General features: G+C 49.4%; 1 protein-coding gene across 1 annotated transcript in view; it reads right to left on the bottom strand.

Annotated features, from left to right (window-relative positions):
* The window catches only part of CARS2 (cysteinyl-tRNA synthetase 2, mitochondrial), a 40980-nt gene that overhangs the window by 16452 nt on the left and 4059 nt on the right, over window positions 1–20469 (bottom strand). The window contains exons 4-7 of the mRNA XM_026493605.4: window positions 14088–14159; window positions 13865–13970; window positions 11921–12004; window positions 9463–9592 (exon numbers count right to left, since the gene is read on the bottom strand). Coding sequence (XP_026349390.2) covers window positions 9463–9592; window positions 11921–12004; window positions 13865–13970; window positions 14088–14159 — 392 coding nt within the window. The remainder of the gene's footprint in view (window positions 1–9462; window positions 9593–11920; window positions 12005–13864; window positions 13971–14087; window positions 14160–20469) is intronic.

The raw sequence follows: 20469 nt of genomic DNA, 5'->3' as shown, positions 1-20469 counted from the left end.
GACCTCTTCCCATCAATCACAAATGTTCTCGCTGGCATCTAGATTGGCGGATCCTTTCCAGAAGGTTTCAGTTTACTTCCCAGATCCGTCAGAGGAATCCCCTTCTATGGCGGCCACAGCCTCACTGAGTGTACTTTTTAAGACTGCTTGCCCCACGGGCTGCAGGACGCATGCTGTGCGAGCAGGCGTGAACACAACGTTCATCTTGTCCGCCTCCAGGCGGAGCTCTTGGGTGGGGGTACGTCGTCAACGAGCAGCACAGTTTGAAAGGAATCTTCTTTTCTGAGCAGTAGGTCTCCACAGGCTTACGATACTCCGTAAACCACGCTGTAAACAGAGGTGCTGTTTCCCAGGCTTTCCTGTTCCACGTACAGAGCACACAGACTTAGCGTAATTCTGAAGAGCCCCAGGGTTTCTGGAATGGTGAATGAGCACCGGCTTCAAGTCACCAGCCGGCCGCATGAGCCCCTAACGAGGGAGTCCGCTTGTCCTCTGGCTTCTTTCCAGCTATGGAAGACCAAGCTGGTGTCGTCTTCCAGTGGAAGGGAGTTCTGTCTACACCGAGCATCTGTTGTTCGGCGCAGGCACCCTCACCGGCCGTCCTCGCTGCATCTCCCGGGTCCCTTACTACAGCGTCTACATCGGCACCGGCTGCTCCACTTTGCCCTCTTATGGGGATCATTTCCTTCCTTAAAGCACATAAACCAGCCTCTGCAAGCTTCAGACTTTCCTTCTGCGGCTTCCTCACCTGCCTCTGCCCTCACAGAACGGAAGACAGTCAGGGCCCTGCTCTGGATTAGGTTTGGTGTAGGGGAATGTCACGGCTGGTCTGATCTTCTATGCAGATGACTCAAACTTTGTCCACACAAGTAGCAGAGCTGTTTCACCTTATCGTCTGCGTGCTCACCGGAGGAGCACTTTTTGTTTCCTTCCAGAACGTTTCCTCTACATTCACAACGTGGCTGAGTGTTTGGCACGAGAGGCCTAGCTTTCGGCCCGTTGTGGCTTTCGACGTGCCTTCCCCACGGAGCCAAATCATTTCTAGCTTTTCATGTAAAGTCAGAGACGTGTGACTTCCTTTTACTTGAACACATAGAGGATACTGGAGGGTTATTAATTGGCCCAATTTCCATACTGCTGTGTCTCAGGGAGTAGGGAGGCCCGAGGAGAGGGAGCGAGATGGGGGACTGGCCAGATGGTGGAGCAGCCAGAACACGGATCGACTAAGTTCATCATCTCACACGGGGGCACATGAACATGGATGGTTCACGTGCCCCAAAACAACAGTAACACCCATACTATGGGTCACGTATCACCAGACCAAACAGAATAATAATGACAAAGCCTGGAGTATTGTGAGAACTACACAAACGTGCCACAGAGACACAAAGTGAGCAAATGCTACCGATGCCACAAATCTTCACCTGGTAAAAACACGGTCTCTACAAAGTGCAGTAAAACGAGGCGTGCCCGCACAGAAGAGCACACGCGGTATGCTGCCCGCTGTATGCCCACCACAGGCACACACGAGGAAAGGCCATCTGGCTATGGGAGAACCGCGGGAAGTACCAAAGGAACAGACCACAGAGGCCCAGCAGAGACCCCTACATCAGAAGAAAGCTGCTTCCCAGAAGCCGAGGGGCGAGCAGGCACTTGGGCTGCCAGTCAATGGCCAGCTGGCAGTGGGGGTCACTGGTGACCTCAGGAGCCCAGAATCAGTGGGGGACACCTGGCAGGCAAAAAGCAGGTCACATGCAGATGAGAAGAAGAGAAGCAGACAAAAAGGAGGGTCGCTGGAGGGAATCGAGATCACGGAAGCATCTGTTAGAGAGATTCCCAAGACAGAAACGCCCAGTGTGTGGTGCTGTTCCCGATGAACAGCTGGAAGACGGGTGGACTGAAGACCGGGGAGCCAGGAAGTGGAAGCTGGGGTGGTGCTCGGTGGGGCTGATCCACAACCATGTCTGGGGGAGCAGGCTGGGGGAGCAGCAAGTAAGAGGAAGGCAGTTCAGGGAGAGACTGGGAAGACGGCAGAGGAGGAGGACCCTAAGCTGGCCTCGTCTGACAGATACAACTAGAAAATACTCATATCCGCGTGAATAACCCAGACGATGACCCAAAGACTCGCAGAACAAACGCCACAGCTAAAGGGAGAGAACAGACCACATCAAGGAGGGTAGGAAGGGCAAAGACACAGTCAGAAGCTAAAAGGTCCCTGGCTGTGTGCAGTCTGGAAGGAGCCGGCGGGAAGTGGGGTGGCGGGGAGAAGGGCAAGAAACACACTATCACGCCAGGCAGCCCACACAAGGAAAATAAATCCCTGTATCATTTGGCTTTGAAAGTGAGAGGGGCAGAATTTCATGAGTTCTTACAACCCAACACGTAAAAACCTGGAATTTTAGGGGTGCCTGGGTGGCACAGTCATTTGGACATCTGACTCTTGGTTTCAGCTTGGGTCATAATATCAGGGTTGTGGGATCGAGCCTACGGTCAGGTTCCAAGCTCACCATGGACTCTGTTTGGAACTACTCTCCTCCCTCTGTCCCTCCCCACCGCGCACTCTCTCTTTCTCTCTAAAATAAATAAATCTTTAAAACACAAAAGCCTGGAATTTTAAAAATCAGCAGCTAGGCTCTGGGAGAGCCAGGAGGGTTTAGGAAGCTAAGAGTCCACCCTCAAAGAGATATTTTACAAACAGCCCTGGAGAGGCAGGGATCTCAGAGATGCCTCCAGAAACAAAGGGCCTAGAAGACACCATTTCCCTCCCCTGCTCCTCAGCACACACACACAGCCACCTGTGCGAACCAGTGCCGAATGACGCTCACTATCTCAACTGCTTATACTGAGCCCCCCACCCATGCTTGTCTCAGCCTCAGAGCTATGGTTCCCTCTTCCAGAAGACTGGCATAAAGCTCACGAACACCGCATCGCCCAACCCACATGTTTTGTGGGGCCTCGATCCTGGTGGGTGGCTGGTTAAAGCTGCACCCCCACCCACACACCCTGTGGAGCAGCCCCAGCCACCTAGTTTCCGTAGCAGCTGCACGTCCCCTGTGGCAAAGGGCCAGTGCCCCTTGTCAAAAGTCCGTGCCCTACCCACTACCTTCGAGAGCAAGAGATGCAGCTGACTTTCCCAACACACAGAAACAGAGAGTTAGACAAAATGAGGAGTCAGAGGAGTATGTCCCAAATGAAAGAACAGGACAAAACCACAGCAAGACACCCAAGTGACACAGACAGAAGGATTCTACCTGAAAGAGAATTTAAAGTAATGATCGTAAAGACACTCACTGGACTTGAGAAAAGAGTGGAGGCTGTCAGTGAGACCCTTAACAGAGAGATAAAAAAAGCAGCAGAGACGAAGAACACATTAAATAGAATTAAAAATATACTGGATGGGGGGGCGCCTGGGTGGCACAGCGGTTAAGCGTCTGCCTTCAGCTCAGGGCGTGATCCCGGCGTTATGGGATCGAGCCCCACATCAGGCTCCTCCGCTATGAGCCTGCTCTTCCTCTCCCGCTCCCCCTGCTTGTGTTCCCTCTCTTGCTGGCTGTCTCTATCTCTGTCGAATAAATAAATAAAAAATCTTTAAAAAAAAAATATACTGGATGGAATATATATAGCAGGCTAGAGGAGGCACAAGAGCTAATTAATGACCTGGAAGATGGAGTAATGGAAAGTAATCAAGCTGAGCCGGTGAGAGAAAAAAAAAATTATGCAAAATGAGAATAGCCTTTGGGAATTCAGTGACTCCATCAAGCATAATGACATGCATGTTATAGGGATCCCAGAAAAAGAGAGAGAAAAGGGGTCAGAAAATTTATTTGAAGAAATAATAGCCAAAAATTTCCTGAATCTAGGGAAGGAAACAGATATCCAGATGCAGGAGGCACAGAGATTCCCCCAAGAAAATCAACACAAGGAGGTCCACACCAAGACATACAGTAACTAAAACAGCAAAAGACAGTGATAAAGAAAAACACTGGGGGGCGCCTGGGCAGCTCAGTTAGCTCAGCGTCCGACTCTTGGTTTCGGCTGAGGTCGTGATCTCAGGGTCATGGGATCAAGCCCCATATCAGGCTCTGCACTCAGTGTGGAGTCTGCCTGAAGATTTGCTCCCTCTGCCCCTCCCCCCACTCGCACACTCTCTCCCTCTCTAAAATAAATAAATCTTTAAGAAAAAGGGGGGGGGGAATTTAAAGCAGCAAGAGAAAATAAGACAGTTACACACAAGGGAAACCCCAAAAGGCTATCAGCGAATTTTTCAGCAGAAACTTTGAAGGCCAGAGAGTGGCATGATATAGTCAAAGTGCTTAAAGAGGGGCGCCTGGGTGGCTCAGTCAGTTAAGCGTCTGCCTTCGGCTCAGGTCATGATCCCTGGGTCCTGGGATCGAGCCCAGACAGGGAGTCTGCTTCTCCCTCCCCCACTGCTGCTCCCCCTGCTCGTGCTCTTTCTCTCTTTCTCTGTCAAAAAAAAAAAAAAAAAAAAAAAAGTGGTGAAACAAAAAAACCTGCAGCTAAGAATACTCTAGCCAGCAGGGTTGTCATTCAGAATAAAGAGAGAGAAAGAGTTTCTCAGACAAATGAATACTAAAAGAGTTCAGACCACTAAATGAGCCCTGTAAGAAATATTAAAGGGGACTCCCTGAGTAGAAAGGAAAGACCATAACTAAGAGTATGAAAAGGAGGAAGCACAAAAGCAGTAAAAATAAGTATACCTGTAAAAAATCAGTCTAGGGATTCACAAACTAAAAGGAAGTAAAGTACGACACCATATAGGTAAACCGTGGGGAGGAGTAAAGAATGGGTTCCAGCTTACGGGATCAGCAACTTAATACTGACTGCTATATGCAGAAGAAATTATATACAAACCTAATGGTAACCACACATCAAAAACCAGTAATAGATATGCAAACAATAAAGAAAGAAATCCAAGTATATCACTAAAGAAAGCCAGCAAACCATGAAAGAGAGAAAGAGAAGGATAAGAGAAGAACTACAGAAACAACCACAGGACAAATAGCGAAATGGCAAAAATACTTATCTACCAATAATTACTTTGAATGTAAATGGACTAAATGCTGCAATCAAAAGACACACGGTGACAGCGTGGATAAAACAACAAGACCCATCCACACGATGGCTACAGGATCTCATTTCAGACCTGAAGACACCTGCACATTGAAAGTGAGGGGTGAAGAAGCATGTGTGATATAAATGGATGTCAGAAGCAAGCCAGGTAGCGATACTTACACTGGACAAAAAAGACTTTCAAACAAAGCCTGTAACAAGAGACAAAGGGCCCTATATAATAATAAAAGGGACACTCCGAGCAGAAGATATAACCATTGTAGATATTTACGAACCCGACACAGGAGCACCCAAACGCCTGCCCCAGTCACTAACGAACATAAAGGAACTGACAGTAGTACAATAGTAGGGGACTTCAACACCCCACTCACAGCAATGGACCAGATGGATTTAGCAGATACAATTAGAACATTCCGTCCTAAAACAGCAGAACACACACTCTTTTCAAGTGCACACAGATGTTCTCCAGGACAGATCACATATTAGGCCACAAAACAAGTCTCAGCAAGCTGAAGAAGATCAAAGTCATACCATGTTATCTTTTCTGACCACAGCACTATGGAACTAGACGTCGAGCACAAACATACGGAGGTTAAGTAACATGCTACTGAACAGTGAACAGCTCAACCAGGAAATCAGAGACATTACACGGAAACAAAAGAAAATGAACACACACACACACACACACACACACACACACACGGGGAAAAAAAAAAAGAAAGAAAGAAAATGAAAACACAATGGCCCAAAATCTCTGGGGTGTGGCAGAAGCAGTTCTGAGAGGGAGGTTTCCAGCAACACAGGGCCGCCTCAAGAAGCAAGAAAATCCTCAAACAACCTTACCTTACACTTAAAGGAGCTAGAAAAAGAACAACAAACAAAACCCAAACCAGCAGAAGGAAGGAAACAAAGATTAGAGCAGCAATAAGTGATCTAGAATCTGAAAAGAAACAAAAGAACAGATCTGTGAAATCAGGAGCCGATTCTTTGAAAAGAGGAACAAAACTGATAAAACCTTTAGCCAGACTCATCAAAAAGGGGGGGGAGGGACTGGGGCGCCTGGCTGGCTCAGTACGTAGAGCAGGACACCCGTGATTTCGGGGTCGTGAGTTCAAGTCCCATGATGGGCACAGAATTTACTTAAAAAAAAAAAAAAAAAGAGAGAAAGAGAGAGAGAGGACCCAAATTAACAAAATCACAAATGAAAAAGGAGAACAACCAACACCACAGAAATACAACTGTAAGAGAGTACTATGAAAACCTATATAACAAACCAGACAATTTAGGAGAAATAGATAAATTCCTAGAAACATATAATCTACCAAACCTGAAGTAGAAAGAAAGAAAAAATCTGAACAGACCAATCACCAGCAATGAGTTCTTCTCAAACTATTCCAAAAAATAGAAGAGGAAAGGAAACTTCTAAACTCACTTTATGAGGCCAGCATCACCCTGATACCAAAAGCAGATAGAGACACCACTAAAAAGAGAGCTATGAGCCAGTATCTCTGAAAACACAGATGCAAAAAAATCCTCAACAAAATATTAGCAAACCAAACCCAATACATTAAAAAAATCATTCACCGGGATCAAGTGGGATTCAAGAGTGGTTCAGTATCTGCAAACCCATCAATGTGATACATCACATTAATTTTTTTAAAAAAAGGAGAAAAACCATATGATTACTTCAAAAGATGCAGGAAAAGCTTCTGACGAAGTACAACACCCATTCGTGATAAAAACCCTCTGCACAGTAGGTCCAGAGGAAACATACCTCAGTATAATAAAGACCATATACGAAAAATCCACAGCTAACACCATACTCAGTAGGGAAAAACTGTGAGCTCTACTCCTAAGGTCAGGAACAAGACAGCGATGTCCCCTCTCACCACTTTGATTCAACACCGTACTGGAAGTCCCAGCCTCAGCACTCAGACAACATAAAGCAATACAGGCATCCAAACTGGTAAGGAAGAAGTAAAACTCTATTTGCAGATGACATGATAATATATATAGAAAACCCTGGACACTCCACCAAAAAACTGTTAGAATTGATAAATGAATTCAGTAAAGTCAAAGGATACAAAAGCAATGTACAGAACTCTCTTGCATTTCTATACACTAATAATGAAACAGCAGAAAGTGAAATTAAGAAAACAATCTCATTTACAACTGCACCAAAAATAATAAAATACCTAGGAATAAATTTAACCAAAAAGGTGAAAGACCTGTACTCTGAAAACTATAAAACATTGATGAAAGAAATTCAAGATGACATAAAGAAATGGAAGACGTTCAGTGCTCATGGACTGAAGAACAAATATTGTTAAAGTGTCCATACTACCCAAAGCAATCTACACATTTAATGCAATCCCTATCAAAATACCAACAGCATTTTTCACAGAACAATAAAGAATAAAGAATTCTAAAATTTGTATGGAACCACAAAAGGACCCAAATAACCAAAGTAATCTTGAAAAAGAAAAACAAAACTGGAGGTATCACAATTCCAGACTTCAAGTTATATTATTTGTCGTAATCAAAACAGTATGGTACTGGCACAAGTAGACACCATAGATCAATGGAACAGAACGGAAAACCAGGGGCGCCTGGGTGGCACAGCGGTTAAGCGTCTGCCTTCGGCTCAGGGCGTGATCCCGGCGTTCTGGGATCGAGCCCCACATCAGGCTCCTCTGCTATGAGCCTGCTTCTTCCTCTCCCACTCCCCCGCTTGTGTTCCCTCTCTCGCTGGCTGTCTCTATCTCTATCGAATAAATAAATAAAATCTTAAAAAAAAAGAACGGAAAACCAATAAATAAACCCCCAATTATATGGTCAATCTTCAACAAAGCAGGAAAGAATATACAATGGGAAAAGGACAGTCTCTCCGACAGATGGTGTTGGAAAAACTGGACGGCAACACACAAATGAAACCGGACCACCCTCTTATGGCACACACAAAAATAAACTCAAAATGGATTAAAGACCTAAATGTGAGAAAGGAATCCATCAAAATCCTAGAAGACAGCTCAGGCAGTAATTTCCCTGACACCCTCCATAGCAACATCTTTCAAGATATGTCTCCACAGGCAAGAGAAACAAAAGCAAAAATAAAATATTGGGATTTCATCAAAATACAAAGTTTCTGCACAGAAAGGAAGCAATCAACAAAACTAGCAGGCAACCTACAGAACGGGAGAAGATATCTGCACATGACATACCCAACACAGGGTTAGTACCCAACATGTATAAAGAACTGGTACAACTCAACATTCCCAAAGCAAATAATCCAATTAAAAAATGGGCAGAAGACACGAACAGACATTTCTCCAGAGAAGACACAGATATGAAAGGATGCTCAACATCACTCATCATCAGGGGAATGCAAATCAAAACCAAATCGCACCTGTCAGAATGGCTAAAATCAAAACCACGAGAAGCAGTGTTGGCAAGGATGTGGAGAAAGGGGAACCCTCCTGCACTGTGGGCAGGAATGCAAGCTGGTGCAGCCGCTCTGGAAAACTGCATGGAGTTTCCTCAAAAAGTTAAAAATAGAGCTACCCTATGACCCAGCAATTGCACTTTTGGGTTATGTTTTGTTTTTGTTGTGTCGTTGTTGTTTTTTTGAGACAGAGAGAGGGAGAGAGAGCACAAGCAGGTGGGGCAGCAGGCAGGGGCAGAGGGAGCAGCGAACTCCCAGCTGAGCAGGGAGCCCGATGCGGGGCTCGATCCCAGGACCCAGGGATCATGACCTGAGCCGAAGGCAGACGCTTAGCGAACTGAGCCACCCAGGCGCCCCACCCTTAGCCAAACTCTGGAAGCAGCGCAAGTGTCCACTGACAGATGAATGGATAAAGACGACGTAGTAAATACATACAATGGAATAGTACTCGGCCATAAACGTGAACGACTCTTGCCATTTGCAACAACGTGGATGGAGCTAGAGAGCGTAATGGTGAGCGAATAAACCAGAGAAAGACAAATACCATATGACTTCACTCCTATGTGGAGTTTAAGAAACAAAACGAACGAAGGAAAAAAAAAAAAGAGAGAGGCAAACCAAGAAGCAGATTCTTAAGTACAGAGAACATGCTGAAGGTCACCCGAGGGGAGGTGGGTGGGGGGCAGGGGACGTCGGGGACGGGGATTAAGGAGTGCGCGCCGTCACGATGCTGTACACCTGAAGCTAATACAATACTGTGTGTTAACTACACTGGAAGTAAAACTAAAAACTTAATGAAAAAGGAAAAAGAGCCCCCGCCCCCCCCCCCCCCCCCCCCCCGCCCCCGCCGCACAGCTGCTGCTCACACCCACCCCCTCTGCTGGCCAAGTGCGGCACTGCGCGAGCTTGCACAGAACACAAAACCTTACCTCGAGAGGGTGGAACACTCGATGTGCCAGCCGGGTCTTCCCTTTCCCCAAGGAGAGGTCCAGAACACCTCCTGGGGCTTGGCTGCCTTCCACAGGGCAAAGTCGCTGGCATGCCGCTTGTCAGAGTCAACTGCCAACAGCAAATGATCGATCAGGGGCGAGAATCTACAACAGGCAAACCCACGCAGCATGGCCAAGACATCCCAAAGACGCTGCTCCTTCCTGCATGTGACCTCGCGCTCCTCTTCCCCCCACGTGACGGCCAGACGGACCACCCCACACCTTTATCTAAGACACGCCGGAGCAGGAGGTCTCAGCACGGAGGTGAGACCGGTTTCAGCAAGCAGAACAGTCGAGATTCCACCTAGCAAACACAGACCCTTCTTCCTAGGGATGCACTGAGCTGAGCTGTCTGCCTTCCTTACTCTCCTCCTGAGAAAGCTAGGTGTGCCAGCGAATGAGTTTCAGAGCAACTTCTCCCCCAAAAGACAATTACACAGAGAAAAAAAGTTACCAGAGTGTCAGTGACATTCGAGGAGCAAGAGAACCCAGAAGAGGAGGGTGAGGTGATGGTACACACTGTACGAGCCAGTGCTGGGCTCCCTCTGTTCCAAAACGTAAGCAGCCACGATGCCCTGACAGGTGAGCGAATACACATGGTGCTGTATCAAGGGAATATTACTCAGCACTAAAAGGAAATGAGCTATCAAGTCATAAAGAGACATGGACGGTGGCTGCGTCCCCTGTCCCCAAGGGGCTCTGCCCTTGCCTGGGTCCCGGTGGGACCTGGTGGCTTCAATGCACATTTTCACTTGAATGTGTATTAAGTGAAAAAAGCCAGTCTGAAAAGGCCGCACACTGTATGATTCTAACCTGACGGCATTCTAGAAAAGGCAAAACTATGCAGACAGTAAAAGACCATGGGCTGCAGGGGTGAGGAGGGAGGGAGTTTGAGCAGCTAGAGCACAGGGGTGATCAGAGGGCAGTGAAGCGACTGTGTGGGACATGCAGCATTACACACTTATCCGACCCACAGAACACACAGCACCACACGTGTGCTGGATTCGGGGGGAGATGTGTCCATACAGGTGCACCCGCTGTGACAGATGTCCCATTCTGGTGCGTGACATTCAGAACAGGGAAGGCTGTGCGTGAGAAGCATCAGGGGAATGTGGGAAATCGCTGCTCCTTCCCCTCAACTTTGCTGTGAACCCACAAGTGCCCTACAATAAAGTCTATTGTTTTTTAAAGATTTATTTATTTGAGAGAGAGAGAGAGAGTGGAGGAAGGGGGAGAAGGAGAGAGAGACTCTCAAACAGACTCCCCGCTGAGCAAGGAGCCTGACACAGGGCTCGATCTCATGACCCTGAGATCAGCCCTGAGCCGAAACCAAGAGTTGGACGCTTGACCAACTGTGCCACCCAGGCGTCCCCTAAAATCTATTAAAACACAAAAGCATTGCTGACACTAGAATGTGTCCCTGCTTTCCCAGGGCACAGCAGCAAACCCACACGCGTGGGCAGTCTAGCGGTTCTCGGTTCTGGTCTTTCAGGAGGGAGCAGGGTACTTATGAGTAAGAGTAACAAACACCACTTCTGAGGAAATAATACTGTTAGTAATTAAATGTAAACGGCATCATGGGGGCACCTGGGTGGCTCACTGGGTTAAGTGTCTGCCTTCAGCCCTTCAGCCCAGGTCATGATCCCAGGGTCCTCGGGAGGCCCCACGTCGGCCTCCTTGCTCAGCGGGGAGCCTGCTTCTCCCTCTGCCTGCGCTCCCCCGGCTCATGCGCTCGCTCTGTCAAATAAATAAAATCTTTAAAAAATAAGAAATGGAAAAATAAATGGCATCATTTATAGAGAATATAATGGCTAAAGACAAATTACTTGGACAATGTGTCTTTTGAGTTTTTGCTTGTCTTTATTTGGCTCTCTTAAATAGTATTTTTTTAATTTAAAATTATTTTTAATTTAAAATTTTTTAAAAAACCATTTTAAATTTACTTCTATATACGTACTTCTTCTCCATAAAAATAACTTCAATCTAACAATCACTGGAACAGGAGAGAATGTAGGAATAAATTAAAATACACCGGGATTGTAATATATGGTAAAATACCTACAGGGATTTACTATACGGCAAAATATAGTTGGACCTGAGTATGACAGCAAGATGGCAAAGAGTGTTAAAAGGTGACAGCACACGTGTGTGTCCGCGGGAAGCCCGCGGCCCAGCAAAAGTGCCCTCCGCAGGGAGAAGAGCGGAGGACCTGGCTGGCGGGAGGAGACTGATAACCTGCCCAGTGGAGGTCACACTCCACAAGCTTACTCGCTTTGGAAACAACGAGTTACATTTAGAACACAGCTGGGACGCACGGCCTGGCGCCATCCCCAGGCCTGAGATGCCGAGCCTGCGCTTCAGACTCCGGACCCGAGGCGGGAGGCTGGGGTCCACCCACCTGGCTCTCCGACCGGACTGGGGACCGCACCGACCAGCTTGCCGTACTTGTCTCCTACCGACTGCAGGTCGAAGTACACGTTGCCTGTTTTATAAAGGTCATGAAGAAGTCATCATTTCTCTGAATCACCGAATTCCACCCCAGAAACCAACACTGTACTGTATGTTAACAAGCAAAATTTAAATAAAGAAAAATCAGTTCAAAAAAGAATATGAACAATTACTGCAAATTAAGAAAAAAAGAATTCATTTCTCAGTCTTAAATATCAGTGTCTATGTAAGCGTAGCAGCTAACAAGTAGTGAGCGTTCAAACACAGGATATGGCATCTGGTCTTCACGTGGCCCCTGTCCCGTCTCTAAATCAGGATGAACGCCAGCACCGCTGTTCTATGAGAGCACGCATGTGGACGCGCCACGAACATCCAGGGCTGGAACTGAGAACCCAAGTGTAAGATCCGTGTCCAACGCTGGGATGGTCCGTTTCGGGAGCAGTCACCACGTGCCCACACACAGCTCTGTGCTCTCAGCCCAGACAGTCTGCTCCGCCCTCAAGCCCTCCAACTGAGGAGCGGGACCCCGGGGGCCGTCCTCATCACCCAGAGCTCACGCGCAAGCTCCCAGTACGCTAGGGAGGAGCTGGGGGCTGCGGGGGGGCGGCTGTCCCAGGAGTCGGGCCTGGGCGCACTGTGAAAACTCTCTTTCACGGAGGACACGTTTCTCCCCACCTCTGTTCACATTAGCAATTTGCTGAACAAAGAGTTCAAAATTCAAATCACAACCCAGCTTTTATGGAATTGTCATAAAGTCCAAATTAATGGTGTTTGTGTTAATGTCACCTTATTTTGATTATATTTACATTATCAGTATTAAAAACTTACAATAAAGCATCGTAATAAAGCAATAAAGCAGCGAAATCTATTGCTAAGTCTGGCCCTCTGCCCCGTGAGCGTTACTCTGGGCTGCTCGTCCCATTTCATGTTTCATGGCAGCGGGAAAATGCCTGTATTTTCAGGGAAAACTCCAGTTCAGTCACCCAATCCCCTTAAAAACAAGTTTTTCTTGGAGACAAAATCTAAATATAGCAAATACGGTAAAGCAAGGAAACTGCAAACTCTGGTGTATGCGCAGGTGACTGAGAAAGGCAGCACCCGCATCTGCGGACCTGGGCCCGTCGCAGGGACCTTGGCATGCAGGTAGGACCTCTGAAGGGAGGGGGCTTACTGCCAGTAACCCGCAGGAACCGTGTCTGTTATCAGGCTTTATACTTTGCTATTTACTTGCAACAAGCATTACAAGAAGCACGTATCCCAACTCTGGGCTGGGATGTTAGTGGGTCATTCACTGGAAACGAAAGGTTTTTATGATCCCAGCAGCGACGGAACACGAGAGCATGAACAGCAAGCTAGGGCGGCACATGGCTGCAGCCAACGGGCACAGCACAGGCACCAGAGGTGGGCTAGAGTCTGCTTTCAGCCCTGAGCGGAGAAGAAACGTCCCGGGAGGGTGGAAGCTCAGTCGGGGTGCGCAGCAGGGTGGGACTTGGGTGGAAAGGGCTGGAAGGCGGGAGGCGTGGCTGTGGGCCACAGGGGTGGCAGCAAATGGCAGGCCAGAAGCAGGGTCTCCTAAGCCGTCAGCAGTGAAGTGTGCCAGAGGGACGTGACCAGGCCCAGCCAGGGGCAGGCGCGGGCTGTCACCAGTCAGCAGTGGGTGACGGAGGCCGAAGGGACAACCCTAGGCAGGGAGCGGCCAGCGGGAGACCAGGCGGCAGGGGGCAGAGGACCGGATGCGTTAGGGAACTGTCCAGCACCTTGGTGGGAAAAGGCAGCGAAGCCGTAAAGACGGCAGATCACTCGGCGAGCTCCAACAACTCGCAAGCACATGTCCAGTTTCTCAAAATCCCACTGGTATTTACCCAAGGATCAGTGGAAGTGACAGAACCCCTACCTTGTGCTGTCGAATAAGCGTGCCCGTTAGCAATGATTCTTTCGATGAAAGAAATGATCTGAGGAATATTTTCAGTTACCCTCAAGTACACGGTCGGGGGGAGAACCTGATGGAAAGCAAAGGAGAGATGACCTTCCACGGGTGAAAGGCGTCGGTCGGCCACACCGGCTTTCAGTGCTCACGTCCCCCCCTCGCTGCGAGAAGACTCAGCAACGCCCTTCACCTTCAAGGCTGCCATGTCTTGTTTAAAATCCTCTTCATACAGATTGGCGAGAGAAGCTGGTGACACGTTCATCTGCAGAAACACGAGGCGAGCCGGTCAGCAGGTCGGGCCCCCCGCGAGGGACCTTTCGTTTTAGGTCCCAAACTCATTCTAATAACTTAGCTAGTCACAAAGGCTGACTGACCCCGTTTTCTGGTTAGAGACAAAAAAGGAATAAACAGTGTCACGATTTCTGTTACATAATTCAAAACAAAACCCCCAAACACACAAAAAAGCCTCTGCTTTTCTAGGGCAAGGGGAAGCTAGCTCAGTGTTTTCTACATCATAACCAGAAACTTGGGTTCCTACCTTATCCCTGCCCCTGGGGCAGCAAGAAAACCTGTCAAAAACACATGAATGAGGAACTCTCTAAGAAGTGTTTGGGAAGCAACAGAACAGGTGCAAACAGGTGCAAACACGGGCAGGTGGCTGGGCTGGGGCGCAGGGGCACAGGCAACCCCCAGAGACAGATGTCACATTCCGAGCACGGGGCATTTGGGGGCACGCTCTTGTAGCCCCAGGGGCTGAGGGCGCTGGCACACAAAACCAGGCTCCCTGAAGTATTGTCTACTTTTCAGCAGAAAAAAATGCTCCAAGACCAGAAGCACAACAAGTATTGGACACCGTGCAGCTGGTGAGGGGACGGGACTCCAGCTCCTGCTCCTCTGGCCCCGGAACCAGAGCTCCGCTCCACAGCCAACGCACTGCAGCTCAACACACCTTCTCAAGTGAGAGGCCACCTCCAGCCCCACCCGGGGCCCCAGAAAGGCAATCATCCTAGAAACCGCGACCACTGGACATTTACTAAATAAGTAAGCCTGGTGAACAAAGTGACTTTTCAGCCATGTGGCCGTGGGCAAGGCAATGAGCCTCTGTGCCTCTGGCTTGCTTTGCAACACAGAGAGGATCCCACCTAATGACCCCCAAGACTGCAACAGGGACCCGTGTGCATCTGGGAAAGACGACCGTGTGAACGGACGATGCTGTGTTCACGCCTCTGTTAGAGACAGGACACCCGGATCCCAGACACATCTGCACCCCCTCCTGAACACAGCGCGCTGCACACACGGCCCGTCCTCATGCCCTCTTCCATCTGCGGTAACACACATGCCAGTCCATTTCTGAGCTGCAGATCAGACGCCAGACTGCGGGTCGGAGGGCAGGTGCTCACAGCCTGGTGGGCCACCTGCCGCCCCCACGGAGGGTGCGCCGGTCTGAGCCTGACTGAGCCCCGACCTCGCAGCGGGCACTCTTCTGGACATTGGCAACGTGGCAGCTAACAATGGCTTTCTCCCCGAGGTTTAACGTGTACTTCTCTCCTCCGAGGGAGCCTGAGTGTCTCCTCACATGTTCAGGAGCCATTCATGTTAACAGTCAGTAATCACCACACCCACTGCTCCACCGACTGGCAGAGTGCTTCTTGTCGATTCGGAGGAAGTATTTTTACATGAAAGAAATTAGCCTTTTATCTCTGATGTGAATTTCAATTATTTTCACAGTCTTCCAACTTTATGCCTATTTTCTGTTATGTAGAAAATGTCATTTCTATATATTTTTAAAAAAGATTTTATTTAGGGGCATCCGGGTGTCTCAGTTGGTGAGGCGTCTGCCTTTGGCTCAGGTCATGATCTCAGGGTCCTGGGACTGAGCCCCACATCGGGCTCCCTGCTGAGCGGGGAGCCTGCTTCTCCCTCTGCCTGCTGCTCCCCCTGCTTGTGCTCTCTCTCTGTCAAATATATAAAATCTTAAAAAAAAAAAAAGACTCTTAAACAAAAATTATTTATTTGAGAGCGAGAGAGAGCATGAACAGAAAGGAGGGGCAGAGTCAGAGGGAGAAGAAGACTCCCTGAAAAGCCAGGAGCCCAACGTGGGACTTGATCCCAGGACCCTGAGATCATGACCTGAGCAAAGGCAGACACTTTACTGACTGAGCCATGCAGGCGCCCCAATCCTCTTCTTTTACAGACTTTTCCTGGCCCCACAGAGACTCTAGAATCCACAGCTCTAGTTCTGGAAGGGGGAGTATGACAAACCAACGCTGCCCAAACACGCCAGCCCGGTTCCACACGCGGCTTCTCCAGCTGACGCACACGAGCCCAGAGGCCATGGTTCGGAAACGCTGAGGAGCAGGCAGCTGCAAGTGGGCTACCAATCTGTTGCTGGCCTTGCACAAGAGAGTGGAATCATATTCCAGAACAAAAGCTTTTACATTTACTCTTTCACCAACGGGTCACTCCAAGTATCTGGACAGCACGGCTCTCATTCCCCGAAAAACGAACTGCACGACGTGGGTGCTGAAATGCGGTCTCAGTTGTCGATCTTGGGTCACTGTCCAGCTGACCACCACAAACCATCTCAAGCTGCCTCTCCCCCAGGGCCCTCGGCACTCAGCCACAGCGGCCAGCCTTCTTCCCGCAGCACAGACAGAACCCTTTCGGCCTAGGTCACTCTGACATGGTCATCCCACTTCTTCCTACACACGTACCATTCCTCCCGTGGTGCTCGCCCCGGAAGTCCTCCCTGACAAGCTTAGCCCTGTGCCACACATTGAAGTCAAGGGATCCAGAAAAATGTAATATTATAATGTACAATATTGTAAAAGCAAGTGCAGGAGCAGATGGCACGAAGAGTCTCGCCATCACTTAAAAAGGTTGCATTAGATAAAAAAACAGCCTTTTTGCTGACACTAAGAAACAAATAGGTGTGCTCACAGCCAGGTTTCAGAGGCACCCTTGACCATCTTAAAGAGATACTTGAGAACGACCCTTCAGTGCCACGCTAGCATCCTGCCAAGTGCCGAGGAGGGAAATTTTCAGATGTCAAAAAAAAACGCTCCCTACATAGAGAACCTTCCAGCCAGTTCCACCAACCTGCTCATAGGCTAAGTATGATACAACTCTTGAAAGGAACAAGCGCCGCTCCTCGTGGCATTTGTGAAATCATCTAAGTAACTTCATTCTTGCCGAGTTTACCCTGTGCCGCATCCCCATCCTCACCCGCTGGGCTCACGGCCCCCACCCCGCCCGCACCAGAGCCCCTCAGCCCCTCCCCCTTTCCTTGCCCGCCAGCCCTGCCTCCAGCCTCCCAGCAGGGCTTGCAGCTCGCACGTCCACCTCCGAGTTTGAAGATTCACAGCAGAGCCTGATTCATCAAATACAGAGACAGTGGTGTGAGGTCTCAGTTCCCCGCTGAGGGTGAGGGCAGAGAACGGATGAAACCCTCACCTGGGTCACCTTCCTCCATGACCAACGCCTCCCTCCGTGGTGTCCCTTCCAACTCTGTGCTCACTATGCCAGAGACCACGGTTTGCTTGCTACCAGCTCCATCCACCCTGCATGGAGGGCCCCCTAAAGCAGGTCTTCCTGCTCAGCACCTCTGGGGTCAGCCTTCCTTCCCAGCGACGACCCTGGCCCCCTCCTCAGGGTCCCCCCATAGGGACCATCCCAGCACACTCCAGAGAACAGCACAGCTCCCTGCCCCCGCCTCTCCCTATCCATCCCACCCATGGATCAGAGGATGCTCCTTTCTTCCTCCTGTTTGCTCAGAAGCTTCACTCTAGAATCCAAAGGCTGTGCCCCCCACGAGTGGCTGAGCCCACACGGAAGTCAGACAGCCCTGGACAAACAGCTCCAAACTCAGGCCCCTCCTCCTGCACTCCACACGCAGGATACTGCAGGGTCGGCCATCTGACCTGCCTGGGGACCCCTCGCTCCCCACAAAGGGATGACTCACTTTGCCCCGAGGGCCTTGGCTGGTCCAGGGGACACCTGACCCCAGGGGCAGAGACAGAGAGCAGCAGGGACGCTGATGAATCCCGAATGCTAGCCTACACCCTTCGCTTCCAGCCTGCGGTGTCTTCTGACGCCAAATGTTGTGGCACCTTTTCCAACTCCGGCCACTTTGGTTCTCCGGTGGCAGCCGGGTGTCCACGATCCAACCCGAGTCTGCCTATTCTGACACTAACTCCCGGGTCAGTGCAGGCTCCACGGGACTGCCCCCTTCAGACACCAGCCTCCACGGGGTCCCCTGGCTACTCGAACTCCAGCCATGGAGTCTAAATTTGGGGGTTTGATCCGAGTCACAGAACTCAGGAAAGCAGGCCACTTGCCATCCCTAGTTTATGAGAAAGGACACAACTCAGGAGCAGCCAGATGTAGGAGACACACAGGGCACGGGGTGGAGCTCCCAGGCTCTCCGATGCCGCCCTCCCAGCATCCACCTGTGTTCATCAGCCCGAAGCACTGAGCCCCCTCCTTTTGGGGGTGTTTATGGAGGCTTCATTACTTGGGACAGGTGATTATATCCCTGGCCACTGGCAATCAGCTCAATGCTAGCAGTAGTGGGTGAAAGTTCCCAGCTCTCGCCGTGGCTGGGTCTCTGGGACCCCAGCCCCAACCTGAAGCTCGCCAGGGGCCCAGCCGTGATCTTAGCAGCACACAGAAGACACTCTCTCTCACTAGATTCTGTGGGTTCTAGGTGCTCTGTGCCAGGTAGGGCAAAGTCCAAACATATCTTTATGATACCACAGCCCTGAGCTGACCAAGCTCCAGATTTCTGTATCCAAGTCTGCGTTTCTTTGGGTACCTCGCACTAACTCTGCTCTCCGGGGCGGAGCTCCCTCCAACCCCGCCCGCAGGCCCGTCTCTGGCTGTGTCCTCCACTGGACGGAACTGAGCCCAGCTCGAGCGCTCCAAGAGTCCACAGGACAAAGTGCAAGTCCCCAGTAGGTCCTCCAGGCCCAGCAGCCCCCACCTCTCCAGCCCCCTGCCAGCCCCCTCACCGCAGGCCCCCTGCCGGCCCATGGGAGCAGGACAGCGCGGGTTCCTAGGCTCCCTCACAGCCCCGCCTCGCTCGCCCCTCTGCCCAGATGTCCTTCTGCCCTCGCGCCTCACCATCCATCCTCTGCTCAGACTTCATTCTGGGCCATCCTCCCCCAGTGAGTCACGCCTGCATTCCAGGGAGGTGTGACGGTCTTCCTTGCACGCCCCTAGCCGGCCTTCTAAAATGAGCTATGTCGCACACACAGCAGCTCTCTGTGGGCTCGTCTGCCTCCCCGGAAGCAAACTCCGTGAGGCCAGGACTGGTCTTCCTCACCTTTGTCAGCACAAAGCCAGGCACAGGCCTGACTGACCCCGGACAGTTCGATGCGTGCTCAGGGACAGTTCTGGAAACGGAAATCGAGTCTCCAGTAAGGGACCACGATACACTGGCTCAGCTGTTCGGACAAGACAGACCCGGGAAATGCCACCGGGTTTCAGCACCGCCAGTAAATGCTCTCTGAACCACCCAACTCTGAGAAGAAAAATCTTATTTAAAAAACCGTTCCTCCTTGAACCAGTAACTCCACTTTGGGAAAAGTATATAGCGAAACAAGACAGAAGGAAAAAAAGATATTCACAGCAGCCCTACTTTTAACAGCTATAAACAACATAGCCAATGATGGGGAACCACTGAATAGCCCCCATGGCAAATGCTATCTAGTTGTTAAAAAGGCAAATAAGGGGGCACCTGGCTGGCTCGGTCGGGGGAGCATGCGATGCTTGATCTCAGGGTTGTGAGTTCGAGCCCCAGGTTGGGTGCTGAGATTACTTAAATAAGTAAAAATTAAAAAAAAAAAAAAAAAGGCAAATTGGTAGGAAACAGGGACACATGGCTTCTAGAAAATAAATTTGAGTAAAAGCAGAATATGGGGGGACGCCTGGGTGGCACAGCGGTTAAGCGTCTGCCTTCGGCTCAGGGCGTGATCCCGGCGTTCTGGGATCGAGCCCCACATCAGGCTCCTCCGCTATGAGCCTGCTTCTTCCTCTCCCACTCCCCCTGCTTGTGTTCCCTCTCTCGCTGGCTGTCTCTATCTCTGTTGAATAAATAAAAATAAAATCTTTAAAAAAAAAAAAAAAAAAAAAAGCAGAATATGGAAGTAACTCCAGAGACCAAAAATAAGAACAGCAAATTAGGGTATCTCCATGCGCTGAAATGCTGTACGGCTATTTAAAAATGTTCAAGAATATTTAAGAACATGAAAAAATACTCAAAATACATGAAGTGGGAAAAGCAGACTATAAAACATTATAAAGTATAGACTGGTTTCCTAAAAAAAAAATCGTATATACAGTTTTTAGTACATACATCTTCTAAAGTAACAGGAATATAAAGCACTTGGTGTACGTTTTTGCATAGACTGGATCATTTAAGAATTATCTGCAGATCTTTAGCGATAACTGTTAAAGTTGCTAATTATAAAAACCAGAAAGTAGACTTAAGAATTTACCTATATTTAACTTAACCCCTCAGTTAAAACTTTCCCCCAAAAGCTTCCCCTAAATGATGCATGAGTTATAAGAGA

The sequence above is a fragment of the Ursus arctos genome, unplaced genomic scaffold (assembly GCF_023065955.2).
Source record: "Ursus arctos isolate Adak ecotype North America unplaced genomic scaffold, UrsArc2.0 scaffold_10, whole genome shotgun sequence".
Lineage (NCBI taxonomy): Eukaryota > Metazoa > Chordata > Mammalia > Carnivora > Ursidae > Ursus > Ursus arctos.
Note: the sequence above shows the minus strand (reverse complement) of the source record. Positions and strands in the feature narration are given on the sequence as shown.